Here is a 20,378-nt window from a genome sequence, read left to right as displayed (position 1 = left end):
ACTAAAGTAGTTCCATTGTAGAAATTTTCATAATGATTTTACAAAATCAGGCATCAACATCAAGGAAAAGGTTGTGACATTGACAGACTGCCAAGTCCGCTGGTTGTCTCCTGAAAAAGGCACTACAGTGTGTAAGTAATAAGGACGTAAGAAACTGGAAGCATTTATCACAAGTATCTAAGGGCATAAAGACACACACGCCAGAAACAGGTCTGTTTTTGAAAGTTTCAGAATATCTCTATCCAGCAGGAGTGCATGGTTTTAAAAAATTTTTCCTTGGACACTTGAAAGGTAACTTCAAAGCCACTACCCATAAAGCCTCGCTGGAATACATCGCCCCGTCCATTCATTTAGAAGAGAATTCATTTACGTTGTTATTATTTTGAAATACAGAAGACGTGATCAATAGTAAAGATAATAAATGAAAATTGAAACTGCAGATTTCTTATTTTCAGTTCATCATTGCAAAGTACTAGAAGAAAATCAGTAAACCACCTATGCCCTTGGAATCTAAGCGTGTGAAATTGCATCTGGGTATTACGACCTAGAAGTGGTCTTGTTGGAAACGAAGAATATCAAATAATAATTAAACAAACTCCCTGAAGCATTTGAAACGTCTGTGGAGTATAGGGAAGGGAGATTAAGATTTTTGCGTCCAACTGAGTACGATGTCATCGGAATACTAGTACAGTGTCTAGTTGGTGAAGGGACTCGACAGTGCCCTATCTTAAGGAACAGCGCGGCATTCGCCTTAAGCGATTCTGGGAAGTCAGAGTAAACCTCAAACCTGTTGACAGGACGGGCTTTACCTGAGCGAGAAGGCGTAATAGGTTCAGACCGGGCCATTCAGTCTTTGTTCATACCTCTGATATAAAAAGAGCGGTAACATTCGCCGTGACTTTTCTGATGTTATTTCTCTTCTATTTAAACAAATCTGATATTACTAACATCGTCATTGAAACGAAAAAAAAACGAAAAAAGTGTAAATTAGAGTTAACCAACACGATATGTGTTCCTTTCAGCCGCTATGGAATTGCACTGATGTGCACACATCCGACCTATTCTATCCCAGCCGGCCGCGGTGGTCTCGCGGTTCTAGGCGCGCAGTCCGGAACCGTGCGACTGCTGCGGTCGCAGGTTCGAATCCTGCCTCGGGCATGGATGTGTGTGATGTCCTTAGGTTAGTTAGGTTTAAGTAGTTCTAAGTTCTAGGGGACTGATGACCACAGCAGTTGAGTCCCATAGTGCTCAGAGCCATTTGAACCATTTATTCTATCCCATGTTGTTGTTGTTGTTGTGGTCTTCAGTCCTGAGACTGGTTTGATGCAGCTCTCCATGCTTCTATCCCATAACACCCGTGATTGTTGCTATATCTAAGAATAAAAAAAACACTAAGCATTTCTTTTTCTGAGAAATAAATGCAATTATTGAAACTAAGTGGAAGACACAAATCTCATTATTTGGGGTAAATATTAATTAAAATTAATTTGAGTTGTAGTTTTGACTTGTCCGTTTTGACCTAGTGACGTGGCGCAGTGTTAAGGCATTGGATTCTTCGGCAGATAACATATATATATGTATCTACTTATACAAGGGCGTACTGAAAAGTAATTTCTCCGAATTTTTTATTCTGTCCCCAATATAGATTGAGATGCTACATGGAACGCATGTTACTCGGTTGACTTTCCCGCTTCGCTGACGCAAGTTGCACTGCTCTGCCGATAGAGGGCTCCGAATTGTAGAGTGTAGACATGGCGGTGTGTAACGTAACTATGTCGCTGCGTGAGAAACAACGTGCTGTGAGTGGGTCCATACATGCAGCACGCTCTCTTCCAGCATGACAATGCCAGACCACACACAAGCTCAGCCACATCTGCAGTAATCCGACGCTTTGGGTTCACTGTGATCGAACATCCTCCGTACCGTCTCGACTAGGTCTTACCCGATTGTCATCTGTTTAAAAACATAAGAAATCCTTCGAGGACTTCAGTGTGATAGAGATGAAGTTGGTTGGTTGGTTGGTTGGTTTGGGGAAGGAGACCAGACTGCGTGGTCATCGGTCTCATCGGATTAGGGAAGGATGGGGAAGGAAGTCGGCCGTGCCCTTTCAGAGGAACCATCCCGGCATTTACCTGGACTGATTTAGGGAAATCACGGAAAACCTAAATCAGGATGGCCGGACGCGGGATTGAACCGTCGTCCTCCCGAATGCGAGTCCAGTGTCTAACCACTGCGCCACCTCGCTCTATAGAGATGAAGCGGTGCAAGCAGAGGTTAGGTTGTACAATCATGGTATCAAGAGACTGGTCTCTCATTGGTAGAAATGTATTCATCCCCAGGCCGACTATGTTTGAGAAATAAATATGTACACATGAAGAAAAAAGATGTAGAATGTTAATGAAGTTTGTTTTATTTTAATACTATTAACAGTTTTCACGTAAAAAATTCGGCGACATTACTTTTCAACACGCTTTCGTATATTGTAAAATTATACCGTAAGTAGTTAACTGTTATATCGTAATGTTCCCTATACAGCTTGACAAATCTGATGGTACCGTGTGCTCTCTATCTTCAGTTTCTGTGTGCGCATTACTTTTCGAATTGTAACAAATGTCGTGAAATTTGTCGTGACGCCGCTTCTAGAGCATTATTCGGCAAATAAACTATGGTTGTAAACATTTTGTACAGCTCTATTATTTATTATAAATGAAGACAGATGTGTATTAGGAAGTTACGCAGCTATGCATGCACAGCGTACAATGCGGAATAAAATTTTCGTGACTTTTTAAAAACCATCTGATCTGCTTTAGTGTTTACTCTTAAGACGCGTTGCGAGACCGTTATACGAAACCTAGACGTGTCAAGTATCAAATTTTGGACTTCAGTTCCAGATCTTTGCCAAAAATTGATAACCAGTGCATGGGACGTAAGATGCAACAGACTCAATTCATTGTTAGACTAACGTTGCAAAAATTACCAGTCCTACGCATCTACGTTAAAGTGATGCGGAAAGCATCTTTCCACGGAAACAGCTTCATAATTCAAAATTTTTCGAAACACTTTACTTTGTGTTATGATGTCGACGAACGAGTCGTCGCCTATGTTGACTGGTGGCCAATGCTAAACAGAAACATATAAATCACGGCAGGTTTGTCAGTAACGTCGATACGGTGCTGGATGCATGGTCTGCATCTGCAACGACTAAAATAATTAGAAGTCGTTGGTAAAAAATAATATATATTGTAGATAACTGGTTGTACAGGATTCGTCTTGGCTGCATACATATAATTATAAACAAATAGTTATTGAGGCCTCACTTAAGCCATACGTTACAAAGCGCCTTGTTAGAGGTTGCTTCCTATCAGCTAAAGGCTATGCTACTTTACTACTACTTGACGTCCCGAGCAAGAGTGGACGAGAGCTCGCTAGAAACTCGATAGAAATCGCGGAGCGGTGATAGCGTCGCTGGTCGCGACTTGCGGATCCAACGATACTAATACGGACCGCAGATCGATAACTGCAACCCGTAATAAGTGTGGTATCGAACGTTGATATCACAAAAAATGGTTCAAATGGCTCTGAGCACTATGGGACTCAACTGCTGTGGTCATCAGTCCCCTAGAACTTAGAACTACTTAAACCTAACTAACCTAAGGACATCACACACATCCATGCCCGAGGCAGGATTCGAACCTGCGACCGTAGCAGTCGCACGGTTCCGGATTGCGCGCCTAGAACCGCGAGACCACCGCGGCCGGCGTTGATACCACACTTTGTTTGAATTCGATAGTCAGCGGTTGTGACAAATGTTAAATTTTTTTATAATAAAACGGTCCCAACCGGATAAAGATGTTTCTTAGTAGTGAACAGAGTCGACCATTGTTCTCGTCATCATCAGACCGCTTACTACATTGGGAGTCTGCTGACGATGGCGAGGAGCAGGGACCACTATAGGAGGCATATAAGCACTGCTCCAGTAAGTACATGCTTCCTCGAGTGGCACCTGCTCCTCGCCAGCGTTAGCAGACTCCCAATGAAGTAAGCGGTCTGATGATGACCAGGACAGGTGTCGAAACCTGCCAACAGTACATAAATAAGCATCTTTATGCGGTTGGGATTGTTTTATTATAAAGAAATTAGCATTATTTATCAGGTTGCCCTCCATGGGGTGGGTGCACGCACGACTGTGGTTATATTGGGTTAGATAGAGCAGCAATCAGTCGTAGAATTAAGTTGCTTTCATATGACATTTACAGTCACAACGTACATCAGATTTCGACCTGTGTCAGGTCAACGTCGTTGAACTGTGTAAGCATTCACTTGAGCACGAACAACTGCTACAATTCCGCACTGCATTGATAATGGCCTGACACAGGTCGAAATCTGAGCTGCGTTGTGACTATAAATGTCATATTAAGGCAACTTAATTCTACGACTGATTGCTGCTCTATCTAACCCAATTAGTATTATGATTCTATCACCGAAACTTTATTATACAATTGCTGTTGTTTGAGTAACAGGAAGGATTACTTCGTGTCCATCTGTCTCCGCTTAAAATGGTACGGGCTAGAAATTGTGAGGTTTTGTATATCTTATTTGACTCTACACCCACCATGTTTGAATCTTTGTAATGAGATATTTTCGCCGCATGGTTGGCATTCCAATACAATTCACAGAACAAATGTCATTTGTTCGTTGGAAAATGACTGTTTAGAAGAACACATGATCACTGGTAATTTCATAATACAGTAGTTTTTCTCTTACTGTCCGTTTATTAAAATAAGTGTATACTCGTGTTATACTCAAAATGGTTATTGCTGCTATCTGTGTGCACAACGGAAGGTCACAGAAATATATTAGAAAATAAAAAACAGCAATTGTGTCACTATTATGTACTGACAAGTGACAGGGTATCATTTTGCACGCTTGGTTGGTTGAAGGATTATTAGCTAAGGCAGCAAGTCATGCCAGAAGGTCATGTAGGGGCCAAACATGTCGCTGGCCGTTCTCAGAGGCTCCGCCAGCACCAGGTAGCTGCGTGAGGACTCGTCGTACTCGGGCCACGCCTCCGTCACCAGGGAGTCCAACTCAGGGGTAGGATTACTGCAAAAACAACAACAGCACCAATCACACGACTAGGCGCAAGGCTCCTCCTAATCAGTAATATCTGGAGATATATTTCCATTGGTTTGTTGGCAAATTCTCAATTTCTTTCTGCAATACAATTTTGCTGCGTAAAAAACACTAGTAATAATAATTGATAAAAGATCAAAATAATAAGATACTAAACAGAAGTCATTTTAAAAGCTGTGGGATCTAGAACTTCAGCAGAAAATCTAATCTATTTACATTTAGATCACACAAATTAGCAGAAAAACAACTCAAGGCATGGAAGTGTCAAATATCTAACACAGCCCATTCATCGCATTTCATTTGTAAATGCAATTCAGGGTTTTCACTTCGTCCATTCACACACTGTGTTTCTGTAGTTCACTGCGAAGGAAAGCCTTCTGGGGCGTGGAACTGTCCAATTATGCAGAAACAGGCAGGAGCAGCCACTGCAGTACAGTATAGTATAGTATACTAATACTAAACTGTGACTAATGTTAATCTACCCCACACTAATCTTTGCAATATTTACTCCCAGAGTATTCGATGTATGTGTGTTAGCAGAAAACTAGCCCCTTAAGAAGGTCACTGCTCCTCCTCTTTCCCTACTCAGCTTCGGTTTTTTTTCTGTCACTTCTTCATATTAGCATTTACATAACTTCACGCAGAACACTGCCAGCTGCTTTTACTGTGAAAGAGTCAAAGTCTTTTTAACACGAAGAGTTAAGTTAACTGTAATTTTGATCCGTGAGTCCAAATTCTGGTAGGAGTGGCAAACAAGATACTCTTTTACCTGATTTTTGAATATCTGGGAGTTTCTTTCTCCTGTATAATTTCAACCGGCATCCTGCTGTAGAATTTTTCAACAGAATACAGAACTCCATTGAGAATCCAAGATCGGAATACATAGCCTAGATTGAAATTATTTTTTCTTATAGGTCATTGCGGTTTAGAATTTCACAGTTCATCTAAAATTCATTCTTATTACTATCTAAAGTACCATTAAGGCTTGTCTCATAAGTATAATTAATACTTTCCCTGAAGACAGTTATGCAAGATCTTCGTTTATGAACTGAAAGCGATATTCAACCTGTACACATCAGTAGATTTATTTATTTGTTTGTTTGCTTCTTTTCCTAGGAGACTCTGCCTTCGGGCGTTGTGTAAAACTAAGGAATTTACCACTTGCCTCCTTTATAACCTCTCAAAATGTTTGAAAACGATTGAAAATTTCACTCACATGAAGACTAAAAAGTAGAAAATACTTATTGTTTAAATATTTTTAAAATGTTGTTGTTGTTGTCTTCAGTCCAGAGACTGATAGGATGCTGCTCTCCAAGCTTCTCTATCCTGTGCAAGAATATCACATTTTTAAATCGAATTAAGAAGTAAAAAATAATTTCTTCTACCCCATATAGATTTATTTACTGACTGCAAGAGATAAATGTGCCAAGTTTGGTAGAAATTGATTCATGCGTTACAGAGATGGACTGCTTTGCCGCTGTCTTCACACTGTCTCCCCCCTCCACCCACACCCCTCTCCCCCGCCTCTCTCCTTCCAACACCATCATCCCCATAAAATGCACACAGACACAGGAGAGGAGCTACGCTGGTTGCCTACACAATTCTAGATATTAGCTGTACTTTAAAACGTCTTGGAAGAACATTGGAACGGAACGGATAGAAAAGACAGAAGAGATCCAACGAGTAGTGGCGAGTTCCATCACCGGATCGTTTAGTCGGCGCTATAACGCTACAGAGATGCTGACCACTCTCCATTAGCAGACAAGAGAGGCTTTATGCATCTCTGGGAGGTTTAGTATTGAAATTTCGAGAGGCCGCTTTCCGGGAAAAACCTGAAAAAGTATTACTTCCTTCTACATCCATTCGCGAAATGCCCACCCAGAGAAAATTCAAGAATTTAGAGCTAATACAGAAGCTTATCGACAATCATTCTTCCCACACGCCAGCCGCCAGTGGAACAGGAAAGGGGGAGGCTGTTGGTGGCACCAGAAGTACCTTCCGCAACAGTCCGTTAGCAGTAATGATGTAGATGAAGATGTATCTTACAATCAATTAAATTAAAACAAGTGAAATGGAATGCAGTCGAATCAAATCATTAAACGTTGACGGAATAACATTAGGAAATGAGATACTAAACTGATAGATGAGTTTTGCTATTTGTACAGAAAGTTAGGAAATCTTTTCTGAAGGTACTTATTTAAATTGTAGCCTTGTACAGAAGTGAAACCGGGACGGTAAACAGTCAGACAAGAAGAGAACTGAAGCTTTAGAATACTGAATGCTGAATACTGAATGCTGAATACTGGGTGGGTGTATCGGATAACTGAAGAGGGGGTATTGAATTAAAATGGCTCTAAAATGGTTCAAATGGCTCTAAAGACTATGAGTCTTAACATCTGAGGTCAACAGTCCCCTGGACTTAGAACTACTTAAACCTAACTAACCTAAGGACATCACACACATCCATGCCCGACGTAGGATTCGAACCTGCGACCGTAGCAGCAGTGCGGTTCCGAACTGAAGCGCCTAGAATTCTCGGCCACCGCGGCCGGCTGGTATTGAATTCAACTGGGCAGAAAAGCGATATACGGCGCAACAAAAAGGAATCGCTTAGTAGAACACATCTTGAGGTATCAATTTAGTAATTATAGGAAGAGTGAGGCGATAAAATCTCTAAAGAGAGCGCAAAGGTAGATTAAAGTAAGCAGATTCAAATGGATGTAGGTCATAGGAGTTGTTCTGAGATAAAGAGGTTGGACAGGATAGGGCAGCGCGGAGAGCTGCATCAAACCCGTCTTCGGACTGAAGACCACAACAACGACAACATACGGTACGCAGCGTGTCTTAGCAATTTACCTATTGACCTGTCTCTCTGTGAAGGGCTATACATAAAGAACTTACATGACACACTAGCACATCCCCTACTCTTTCATACTAAATTTATGTGATAGCACTTCATCCAGTTCTTGATGATCCATGAGAATGGTATTTTGTCTCCGCAGTTTCTAACACTACAGGAGTCATGTCTGTGTGCGGCCAGTTGGAACGTGGGAGATCGGACGGGTTTGCGCGACCTTATTGCTATAATGACGGATGCCTTGCCCAACGGCTCACCGTGCTTTTGTTCAATAGTACCACTTCCCACATGTATACAGTTTCTCATTTTTTTGTTTTCCCAGAATTAACGGTTCACATCAATAGGCTACCCAAATTGCAAACTCTTTACATTCTGTCCCTCTATTATCGAAGGATAATGGAGAAAATATGTGCACACTAAAACAAAAAACGACTCACGATGAAGGAAATGTCCGAACGGGATGGAAATCGGTAGATGTGAAGTACGTGTAGAGACAAGAAAAGACCACAGTTTCAGAAAAAAATTGATGTTTTATTAAAGAGAAAAAGCTTCATGAATTGACTAAGTCTATAACGCTTTGGTCCACCTCTGGTCTGACACTGATTGATAGTTTTCGATGTCCTTCTGAGAATATCGCGTCTAATTCCGTCCAGCTGGCGCGCTACATCGTCAAAATCCCGAGCTGATTGGCGGCAGCCGGCCGTTGTGGCCGAGCGGTTCTAAGCGCTTCAATCCGGAACCGCGCGACTGTTACGGTTGAAGGTTCGAATCCTGCCTCTGGCATGGATGTGTGTGATGTCCTTAGGTTAATTAGGTTTAAGTTGTTCTAAGTTCTGGCGGACTGATGATCTCAGATGTTAAGTCACATAGTGCTCAGAGACATTTCAACCATTTTGATTGGCGGCATTCCTCTGGCCCTTATGCAAGCAGTTGTTCTGCCTGGTGTTGATTGATAGACTTGTTGAATCTCCTCGTTATGGAATTCGTGATGAATTCTGACCACCTGGAGAGTTAGATCGTCAAAAGTCCCGAGCTAGTCGGCAGACCCCATAATTCTCCAAACGTTCTCAGTTGGGAAGGTGTTCGGCGAACTTGGGTGATGGGTCAAATGGTTCAAATGGCTCTGAGCACTATGCGACTTAACTTCTGAGGTCATCAGTCGCCTAGAACTTAGAACTACTTAAACCTAACTAACCTAAGGACATCACACACATCCATGCCCGAGGCAGGATTCGAACCTGCGACCGTAGCGGTCGCTCGGCTCCAGACTGTAGCGCCTAGAACCGCACGAACTTGGGTGACCAGGGTAGTATTTCGCGAGCACGAAGACAAGCAATAGAAACTCTTATCTTGTGCCGGTGAGCATTATCTTGCTGATATGTAAGCCGAGGATGGCTTAACATGCAAGGCAACAAAGCTGGTCGTAAAACATCGCCGACGTACCGCTATGCTATAAGGATGGCGCTGATGACAACCAATGGGGCTCTGCTGTGAAGTGAAGTGGCACCCCAGACCATCACTTTTGGTTGTGGGGCAGTAAGGGGGGTGACAGACGGGTTGGTGTCTCACCGCTGTTTGGAGCGTCTCAGACGAGTCTTCGCTAGTCATCGGTGTTCTATTCAAAGCGGGGCTCATAACTGAAGACAATTCTACTCCAGTCAAAGATGATGTGATGATGATGTTTTGGTTTGTGGGGCGTTCAACTGCGCAGTTATCAGCGCCCGTACAAATTCCCAACCTGTGCTCAGTCCAAACTCGACACTTTCATAAATGATGATGAAATGATGAGGACAACACAAACACCCAGTCATCTCGAGGCAGGTGAAAATCCCTGACCCCGCCGCGAATCGAACCAGGACCCCGTGCTCGGGAAGCTAGAACGCGACCGCGGCACCACGAGCTGCGGACTCCAGTCAAAGAGATTCCAGGCCGAAAACAACCAGGAGTGACGGGGTGTCATTTCTTTTCATGGCAGGACTCCTTTGGCTGTAATCTGCGGCACCCTCATGTCGACGATATTCTACAGCCCGTCTTTCTGCCCTTCATGGCAACCCCTCCTGGGCTCATACTTCAGCAAGATGTTTACCGTCCACACACGGCGAGAGTTCCTACTGCTCTCCAAACAGAGAACATTTGGAGCATTATGGGCGTCTACGCCAACTATCTCGGAGTTTTGACGATCTAACACACTAAATGGACAGAATTTGGCACTATATCCCTCAGCAGGAGATCCAACAACTTTATCAAAGCCAAGCCGAATAACTGCTTGCATACGGGCCAGAGGTCGACCAATGCGTTATTGGCTTGCTCAGTTTGTGAGGTTCTTCCGCTTGAATAAAACAGCCAGTTATTCTGTAATTGTAATCATTTGTTTCTCTGTAGTACATCACATCTAATGATTTCCACTCATTAGTGTGATGCCTTCGTGGTTCATCTTTTTTTTAATTTTATTTGTCTTAGACTGTACTTATGGAGGTAAATACGAGACGACTAGCCAGAAGCGTCTATATGCACAGGGTTGTACGGGCCACAAACCCCTCACTGTGGCTACGTAAAAGCTACAAAAATGCACAGTGTACACACAATTAGTTCGCATTAGTTATTTTACTGTATAAAACTTTCTTATACAGTATTATTACTGTTACTATTACTATTGTTATTATTATTATTATTATTGAATAAATGCTTATTGGTTCACGGCAACACATGCAGGCTGCTGAAGCTCACTGACGCAAGGTAAGTACTACAGAATACACAAATCACTGACGACCAAGCCGTGTCATTCCCCGCAGCCCCATGAACACTTGTCGTCGTGACTCAATTGTTGTGCAAGTTCAAAAGTAACGTGTCATAAGACACGTTATTACTCCGAACTGGGATTCCGCAGCCCCAAAGACATTTACACTGACATTGGTCAAAATAACTAAGTTCTACAAGGACCCGGAATCACCTTTCCGGGATGGAATGAAAGATGGTCAAAAAGAATTTACAAGAACGAACGGTGAGGTGCGAGAGGCATCAGTTCAATTGGCTGGCCGCAGGAGGATAATGGGCAGCGGTCTGTGCATCGCTGGTGAAGAATTTACTTTCTGAGAACTGGTTAACGAAATTTAACAAAAAAAAATCTAGTCTTTGCCAGCTGCGACATAGTCGCGTATATGAACAGTGATCCAATACTTTCAAATGTTTTTAATTCCAGTCTTTGATCACAATATCAATTCTTTTGTCGATGACCGGTTTCAGTCATATCTGAGGATAGTCACTACTGACGCAAACCGGTCATCGTCAAAAGAACTGATATTGTGATCAAAGACTGGAATAAAAAACATTTGAAATCTAGTCTTGTGTGATGATGTTCTGAACCAACTGCATCTCAGTATTACCTACTGTTGACAGCAACATGCAGTCGTCCCCCAAATGCTAGCGGAATCAGATTTTAAGGTCGTCTGACCGAATGAGGAGGGGGAGGTAGGAGATGATATTTCATCCACACTTCTAGGCAGCACGTGACAGTGGTAGTCTGTCCTTTCAACAATGCCACGTTCAGCTAAAGGTTCACGTCAGGCCAAAGCCAGAAGTGTTCCTCACAAGACGCTGCGGCAGCCGTGTTACCCGCTCTTGTCCAGTCGGAACTTGAGCTCCGTCTCTACGACCTAACTGCCGATGCGAGCCTAGCCTGCCTTCAATTCTGTGGTCTGCAGCTTCAGCAATGCTCAGACAGTTAGATGCTGTATGCTATAGCTATCCACTGATGACCGTTACTATGCTCGCCGCACTCGACAGTAATTACAATACAACTGAGTTGTTATCTGAAAGGGATATTGGTTATTACCGTTTGAACGGAAATAATAAATGGTGCATCTCACTTGAATTTATATTTGAAAACTGTGATGTCACCATTTTAGCGCTATTTGAGTTTAATACATGGTGGGCAAAATACAACAAGCCCAGAAGAATATTTTTGCGATTGAAGACAAGCAACCTAACTGACAAGCAACCCAACTTAAGCATCCCCAGCTGTGGCCGATGATGTGAGCTGGATTGCCTGCCTTAAGATGCATGAAACTTTTTTCTGTGTCTGGTGTATAAAATACTCGTCGAACAACAGTTATTTATTGCATTATCAAGGCAGCTAAAATGTAACAGTGACGCTGCTCCCAGCAGTCCATACATAAAGTGCGTTGTGCACATGCGTGTACGAGAATGTCACATTTGAGCTTTTCCCTATAATTCTATCTTGTGTCCTGCCCAAGACTGTATAATTAACAGCCGGCAGTACCTCTGAAATACGTGTAAGCTGTGCTTGCCATTTTTGACTATAAGTGGACTTGGGTCCCAGATGCACGAAGTGGCACTACAACCAAAACTGCAAGTAGCTACAGGTATCAAACGATACTAAGCTAGTAACGTGTGGGTCGGTATGTCTTTTACTTTTAATTACTTCCTTCTAGAATCTAGAATCACCAACTCATGCAATGGTTATTAGGTTTTAGTCAAACGCCTATTTTTTTTTCCTTTTAGAAGAGGCATTCTTTGTAGTTTAGGAAACCTATGACGTATCAAAGTTGCATGAGAGGCGTTACTTACTTGTATTTAGCGAAATTGGCAAACATAGCTGTCATCTGGTCTCTGATAAGAGCACTATCCGATTTTGGATCGGGTTGCGATGCTGGAAATAGGTACAGTGTATCATCACCATGAGATGCCCCTGAAATAACACAAAGCATGGAACAGTCAATACATTGATTTCAATGTGCTTACGTCGGGAAAGCGCTAATAATAATAAGTTAAGCACAATGAAGAAAACAGGAAATAAGTAACAGGGTAAGTGAATAATCATTGAAAATAACCAACTAGGATGCCTCACAAAGTGAAATAGTATAATCTAATCAATATTCTCTACTTCAAAGTAGAGATGGCGGTTATCGCTGAAACAACCTTAGTTCGGTCACATCGGTTTGTTTTAGCACCAGTTTAACCTGACTGTTAAAACCGTTCAAAGTAACGTATTTCTGAAATAACCTATTTTTGGTCCTTTATTGCTGCTATTTCCTGCAATAAACGTGGAAATCGAACCAAGAATGAAATATTTTGACTCTCGCAGTTTCAAGATACATAGAATCAAAATCCTCTTTAATACCCTTTTATACCTGCACTAGTAAGCATTTCTTCTATTTACTGATCAGTAGAATAAGCTGCTGCATGATTTAATTATTCTGTCACAGCAATAGACACAGAAGCTGAAGATTTATCTACTAGATTCAGGACAGTTCCATCGGCGCCTGCAGTTTGGCGTCGTTGGAAATCTGTGAGAGTGGATATAGCGGTAGATCTTCGCGACTTCACAGTGATCAAAGGCTCGCTGGCAGCTCAGAACAGGCCCAGAGGTACGGTGCAAGTGAGAAACAAAAGAAAAAGTCAGTAATTGTAGTGACACAGGCTTCAGAAATATGTTGAAATGCCGAAGGTCCGCGTTATATTAGCCGCCATTGTATAGTCTCCATCTCGATTTCGTTGGAAATGTTGCTGCAGCTTTATTATGCCTGGGCACCTATCTCCTGCTAGCCGCATTTTTCTTTGTTTACACGATATTTGGCTCTTTTTACGATTAACACGCGATCGCACAGGTAAACAATGGTCACAAAATTCACTATGATTGACGGAAGTCATCGGATAGATATATGCACATACACAGATAGCGACAGTATTGTGTACACAAGGTATAAAAGGGCAGTACATTGGTGGATCAGTCATTTGACATGACCTATCCACTTCTAAAAGGGATCTGCGGATGAATAAAGCTACTGCTACTACTACTACTACTACTACCACAATGCTACTCAGCTGATTCACGTGGAAAGGTTTCCTATGCGATTATAGCCGCACGACGGGAATTAACAGACTTTGAACGCGGAACGGTAGTAGGAGCTAGACGCATGGGACATTCACATTCGAAACTCGAAAGCGAATTCAATATTCCGAGACCCACAGTACCAAGAGTGCGCCGAGAATTCCAGATTTCAGGTATTACCTCTCACCTCGTACAACGCAATGGCCGACAGTCTTCACGTAACGATGGGGAGTAGCAGTGTTTGCGTAGAGCCGTCCATACGAACAGACAAGCAACAAGCGCGAAATGACCGCAGAAATCAGTGTAGGACGTACGATGAGCGTATCCCTCGGGACAGTATGGAGAAATGTGGCATTAATGGGCTATGGTAGCAGACGACCGAGGCTAGTACGTCTGAGAATAACGCGACATCGCCTGTAGCTCGTCTCCTGGGCTCGCGACAACATCGGCTGGACCCTAGACGACTGGCAAACCGTAGGCCTGTGCAGTTGAGTCCCGATTTTATTTGGTAAGAGCTGATGATAGGGTTCGAGTGTGGCGCTGACCACATGAAGCCACGGACGCAAATTATCAAGAAGACACAGTGCAAGCTGGTAGTGGCCCCATAATGCTGTGGGCTGTGTGTACATGGAATGGGCTGGGTCCTCTTGTCCAACAGAACCGATCGTTGACTAGAAATAGTTATGTTCGGCTACGTGGAGCCATTTGTAGCCATTTATGTACTTCATGTTCCGAAAGAACCATGGAATTTTTATGGATGACAATGCACCATGTTACCGGACCAAAATTGTTCTCAATTGGTTGGGACATTTCGGGCGAACGATCTGGCCACCCATATCGCCCGACATGGATTCCATCAAACATTTACGGGACATAATCGAGAGGTCTGTTCGTGCACAGACTCCAGCGTCGGCAACACTTCTGCAATAATAGACGGCTGTAGAGGGAACATGGCTCAATATTTCTGCGGGGGATTTCCAACGACTTGATGAGTTCATACCCCGTCGAGCTGCTGCACTATGCCTACAAAAGAATATCCGACATTATATTAGGAGGCGTCCCATAATTTCTGTCACCTCAATGTAGGGCCGCAGTAATGCATGCTTCTCCTACCTGGACCTCCAGGATACTGGCTGAGAGCACCGTTGAAGGCAAACTCGTAGTAAAACACCGGCTCCGAGGAATAGCGGGCCATGCTTCTGGTAACGGTGTCCACCCCTTCCACGAAGAAAAGATGTGAAGAGAACTGAAAAACGTAAACTTTGGAAAGACAAACACAATATAGTTGTTATTGAAACAAATATAATCTTGTCAGTTTAATGTAATTTAACTTTGTAGGTGTTATATTAGGCAAGCAAACCTCTCCAGACATCAAACTACATGTCGGAATGTAAATAACGGGAGGCCCAATGAGTCAGCCTCATATAAATCTTTCCGTTCTGAGTGAATCAAAGCACAGTATTAATTGAGTGTTTATAAACTGTGGCTGTAGGTGTCCATAACATTCGGTATTATATCAGGTAGATTTCACAGTAGCCGCGCGTACCCAACCACTTAAGGCGAAGACGTTATGAATTGGAAAATAACGTAAGAGCTAAATTTAATGGTCACAACGAAGGGCCTAAGAAATTAACTGACAGTGATAGTGGAAGTCTAATACTTGCTGCACGAACTACACTCCTGGAAATGGAAAAAAGAACACATTGACACCGGTGTGTCAGACCCACCATACTTTCTCCGGACACTGCGAGAAGGCTGTACAAGCAATGATCACACGCACGGCACAGCGGACACACCAGGAACCGCGGTGTTGGCCGTCGAATGGCGCTAGCTGCGCAGCATTTGTGCACCGCCGCCGTCAGTGTCAGCTCAACACGTGGGGCATTAGGTCTCCACAGTACATCGATGTTGTCGCCAGTGGTCGGCGGAAGGTGCACGTGCCCGTCGACCTGGGACCGGACCGCAGCGACGCACGGATGCACGCCAAGACCGTAGGATCCTACGCAGTGCCGTAGGGGACCGCACCGCCACTTCCCAGCAAATTAGGGACACTGTTGCTCCTGGGGTATCGGCGAGGACCATTCGCAACCGTCTCCATGAAGCTGGGCTACGGTCCCGCACACCGTTAGGCCGTCTTCCGCTCACGCCCCAACATCGTGCAGCCCGCCTCCAGTGGTGTCGCGACAGGCGTGAATGGAGGGACGAATGGAGACGTGTCGTCTTCAGCGATGAGAGTCGCTTCTGCCTTGGTGCCAATGATGGTCGTATGCGTGTTTGGCGCCGTGCAGGTGAGCACCACAATCAGGACTGCATACGACCGAGGCACACAGGGCCAACACCCGGCATCATGGTGTGGGGAGCGATCTCCTACACTGGCCGTACACCACTGGTGATCGTCGAGGGGACACTGAATAGTGCGCAGTACATCCAAACCGTCATCGAACCCATCGTTCTACCATTCCTAGACCGGCAAGGGAACTTGCTGTTCCAACAGGACAATGCACGTCGGCATGTATCCCGTGCCACCCAACGTGCTCAAGAAGGTGTAAGTCAACTACCCTGGCCAGCAAGATCTCCGGATCTGTCCCCCATTGAGCATGTTTGGGACTGGATGAAGCGTCGTCTCACGCGGTCTGCACGTCCAGCACGAACGCTGGTCCAACTGAGGCGCCAGGTGGAAATGGCATGGCAAGCCGTTCCACAGGACTACATCCAGCATCTCTACGATCGTCTCCGTGGGAGAATAGCAGCCTGCATTGCTGCGAAAGGTGGATATACACTGTACTAGTGCCGACATTGTGCATGCTCTGTTGCATGTGTCTATGTGCCTGTGGTTTTGTTAGTGTGATCATGTGATGTATCTGACCCCAGGAATGTGTCAATAAAGTTTCCCCTTCCTAGGACAATGAATTCACGGTGTTCTTATTTCAATTTCCAGGAGTGTATTAATTAAAGTTCCTTCTCAAGTATTAGAGAGAAATTCGGTTGCATATCATGTCTGAATTTCACATCTATGTGAACCATATACCGGCAGCTAAACTCCATTTTTATGGTTGTACAGCAGCCCGAAGCCAAAAAATACATCTGGAAAGAATAATGCCACTTACACAGATACGAGGTCAAATGGCTCTGAGCACTATGGGACTTAACATCTGCGGTCATCAGTCCCCTAGAACATAGAACTACTTAAACCTAACTAACCTAAGGACATCACACACATCCGTGCCCGAGGTGATACGAGGTCAGTTCAGTAAATAATAACCCGGATTTTTTTATTTTTTTTCGCGACATGGTCTCCACCACATTCTAAGGCCTTACACCAGCTATGTCTAAGATCTGGTTTTTGCTGTTCGTAAAAGTTCGTGTCCTGTGCCCATATTCCAGTTTTTACAGAATCATTTACGCTCATCATCTTCTATGTGTGTTTCACATAGAGAATGCTTAACTGTCACAAACAGATGGAAGAGCAATTGTGCCAAGTCTGGGCTGTAGGGTGGATACGCCAGTGATGTCGAATCCAATTTGGTGTTGTGTTCCTGGCTTCTGAGACTTGTGTGTGAGCGTGGATTGCAAGGAGCAAGATTTCTTTTGAACTCTTCTCAGACAGTAAACGTCGGAAACGACTCGTGAGTTTTTTCAGCGTCTAGTCACGTCTCTCAATAAATGAGTGATCCTTTTGGCAACAAATCCGTGAGAAAATCACCATAACTATCCCAAAACACTGGCATCGGGACATTTTCAACAGAGGAAATTGACTTGAATTTGCTTTTTTCTTGGAAACTGCGTGTGATGTCACTCCAGAGACCGTTCTTTTGTTTCCAACCCAGTGATGCACCCAGGTTTCGTCACCTGTAACGATGCTTGACAGAAAGGCCTCTACATTGATCTTAAACTGCTCCAACAGATCAGATGAAACAGTTTCTCTTTGAATCTTGAGTTCTAATGTGAGCATTTGTGGAACCCATCTTGAATATTCCTCTGAATATTCAAGAAATCCAATGCTTACCAAAAGCAGTAGAGACAACTGTCGAGTTGTGTTGTGCCGGCCTGCATGAATAATGGCGTCCGCGCCGTTCACGATGTCGCGAGCAGTGGCTGTGATAAGACATTCCGATCATCGAGCTCAGTTACTGCTTTTCCTGGCGTTTTAACTATGTTTGTCATCACCCAGCACTACTACTCTTAACTATGTCATTACCATACAAATCCTTATCGATGTTCACCACTGCTTCTTTCTCCGCATACTAGCAAGATGTTAGCAAATAGTGTCTTCGATAGACACCATTTTGATGGTTCACTACCAATCTGTCGTCTATCGGAAATGTTCAATGCTTTGCACGGATGGAGAAAGAACGTAATTTTAAAACATTACGGCTGTCCGAACACTCATGATACACAGTTACTCCATCATTGGTATTAAAACCGGCTTTCTCTGAATCTGTCACCATTGCACTAGCTCGCATTGGCGGTATCCGCTACGATTGATTACGGTGTCACGGCTGATGAAAAAGAAGTTTGCCTGTTTATACAGTGGTTATATACGGGGTGTTCAAAAAATCTCTCCGCAGTGCCTTATGATTGTTAGCCGCGCGTGCCGTATGATTGTTCGCCGGCCTGGGTTACTTCCCTTCAAGTGGACTTTCCCAACATTCCACTGTTTCGTTTATCTCAGCCAGCGTCAGTAGTATCGTTGGTGTGTGCCGTTACGCGTTGACGTGAACGTTTAAGTTTACTTCCTTTGTTCGTATGTTTCGTTTTTGTCACTGTTAAAATGCTAACCACTGAAGAACGTGTGTTTTTCGTCGAACAAGTGTTCAAAGCTGGCGGTAAATACACGGTTTCAGTTCGTCAAACATTTAAGTCAGTTTTGCCGGAGACAACACTCTCACATCGCGATACTGTGCGAGATTTGATTAACGAATTTCGAAGTACGGGTTCAGTGACAGATACACCGAAAAGTGGTCGTCCTAGCGTTTTCTCTCATGATAAACTACTCGATATTTCCGATAAAATGTCCATGAGTCCGAACAAGTCAGTAAGAAAACTCGCCCAGGAAATCGATGTTCGTGTCGGAACGGCCCACACAGTTGTAAAGAAAAAAATTAGAACTTTTCCCAGACAAAGTGACAGTCATGCAAGAACTGAAAAATACTTATCGTGGCAAGAGACTGCTTTATTGTCAATGGTTCAAAAATTTCGTTCAACAAAATGGAAGGGATATTCTTAATGAAACGTTTTCCACTGATGAAGCGTGGTTTCATTTATCCGGGTATATAAACCCGTAAAATTCTCGTATGTGAAGTACTGCAAATCTATTGTGTATTCATGAGGACCCCTTCATTCTGTGAAAATAGGAGTCTGAACTGCAATTTCTAGACGTCGGATTGTGGGTCCCATCTTTTTCAACGAAACAATAAACGCACAACGATACTGCAGTGATATTCTGTGCCCATTCATAGGAGTATTTGTGTTAAGTGAAATACTGAACGGTTATTTTCAACAAGATGGTGCAACCGCGCATACAGCTCGCGTTTCAATGTCACTGCTTGCTGATGTTTTTGGTGATCGCATAATTTCACAGGGACTTTGGCCTCCACGATCGCCTGACCTAACACCACCAGACTTTTTCTTCTGGGTTGCAGCGAAAGCAACTGTCTATAATAACCGTCCGAAATCCATCGATGAATTGAAAACTGCAATATCCACTTTCACTGCTTCTGTTACAGAAGAAATGTTACAGCTTGTGTTTGGAACCATGATTATATAAATTGAATTGTGTATTCAACAACAGGGGGACACTTTCAACATTTAATGTGAAAATTTGTAAGTAAAAATGAATATTCAATAAATTAATAACATCAATATCACTGAGATTCATTTCGGTGTATTCACGGCGGCATACGGCACGTGCACCGGCCGCGGTGGCCGAGCGGTTCTGGGCGCTTCAGCCTGGAACCGCGCGACCGCTACGGTAGCAGGTTCGAATCCTACCTCGGCCATGGATGTGTGTGATGTCCTTAGGTTATTTAGGTTTAAGTAGTTCTAAGTTCTAGAGGACTGGTGACCTCAGATGTTAAGTCCCATAGTGCTCAGAGGCATTTGAACCATTTCCAACGGCACGCGCGGCTAACAATCATACGGCACTGCGGAAAGACTTTTTGAGAACCCCGTATTAATAACGTAGTAACTCCCAGAAGTGAATCCTGAAACGAGAATATTTGATTTTATTACTAAATCTAACGTAATAACTCCCAGAAGTGCATGCTGAAACGAGAAGAATTTAATTTTATTACTAAATCGAGTCACACTAATGTTACCATCGCGTGTGTTTGAAGTCTACGTGCAATAACCACTCACATCATACGGCATGTGACACCACTAGCAGTGGAGGGTATATAAAATTTCTCGGGGGAGAGGGGGGGGGGGATGCGGAGAAACACTGCAGTCATTGTCGTTATACAGAAATGGAGAAATTTCTCTGATCTCCAAAAGTGCATGATCATTGGCTTTCGGACCAAGGGTGGAAGCATTTCCGAA

At 43.5% G+C, this 20,378-nt stretch overlaps 1 protein-coding gene across 1 annotated transcript in view; it reads right to left on the bottom strand.

Moving 5' to 3' along the window:
• Positions 1-4,473: 4,473 nt before the first annotated feature.
• Positions 4,474-20,378, bottom strand: part of LOC126234594 (esterase FE4-like) — a 61,688-nt gene continuing 45,783 nt past the window's right edge. Inside the window, exons 9-11 of the mRNA XM_049943309.1 lie at positions 14,955-15,087; positions 12,578-12,698; positions 4,474-5,103 (exon numbers count right to left, since the gene is read on the bottom strand). Coding sequence (XP_049799266.1) covers positions 4,950-5,103; positions 12,578-12,698; positions 14,955-15,087 — 408 coding nt within the window. The 3' untranslated portion in view covers positions 4,474-4,949. The remainder of the gene's footprint in view (positions 5,104-12,577; positions 12,699-14,954; positions 15,088-20,378) is intronic.

The sequence above is a fragment of the Schistocerca nitens genome, chromosome 2 (assembly GCF_023898315.1).
Source record: "Schistocerca nitens isolate TAMUIC-IGC-003100 chromosome 2, iqSchNite1.1, whole genome shotgun sequence".
Classification (NCBI taxonomy): domain Eukaryota; kingdom Metazoa; phylum Arthropoda; class Insecta; order Orthoptera; family Acrididae; genus Schistocerca; species Schistocerca nitens.
This window is presented reverse-complemented; position numbering and strand designations above follow the sequence as displayed.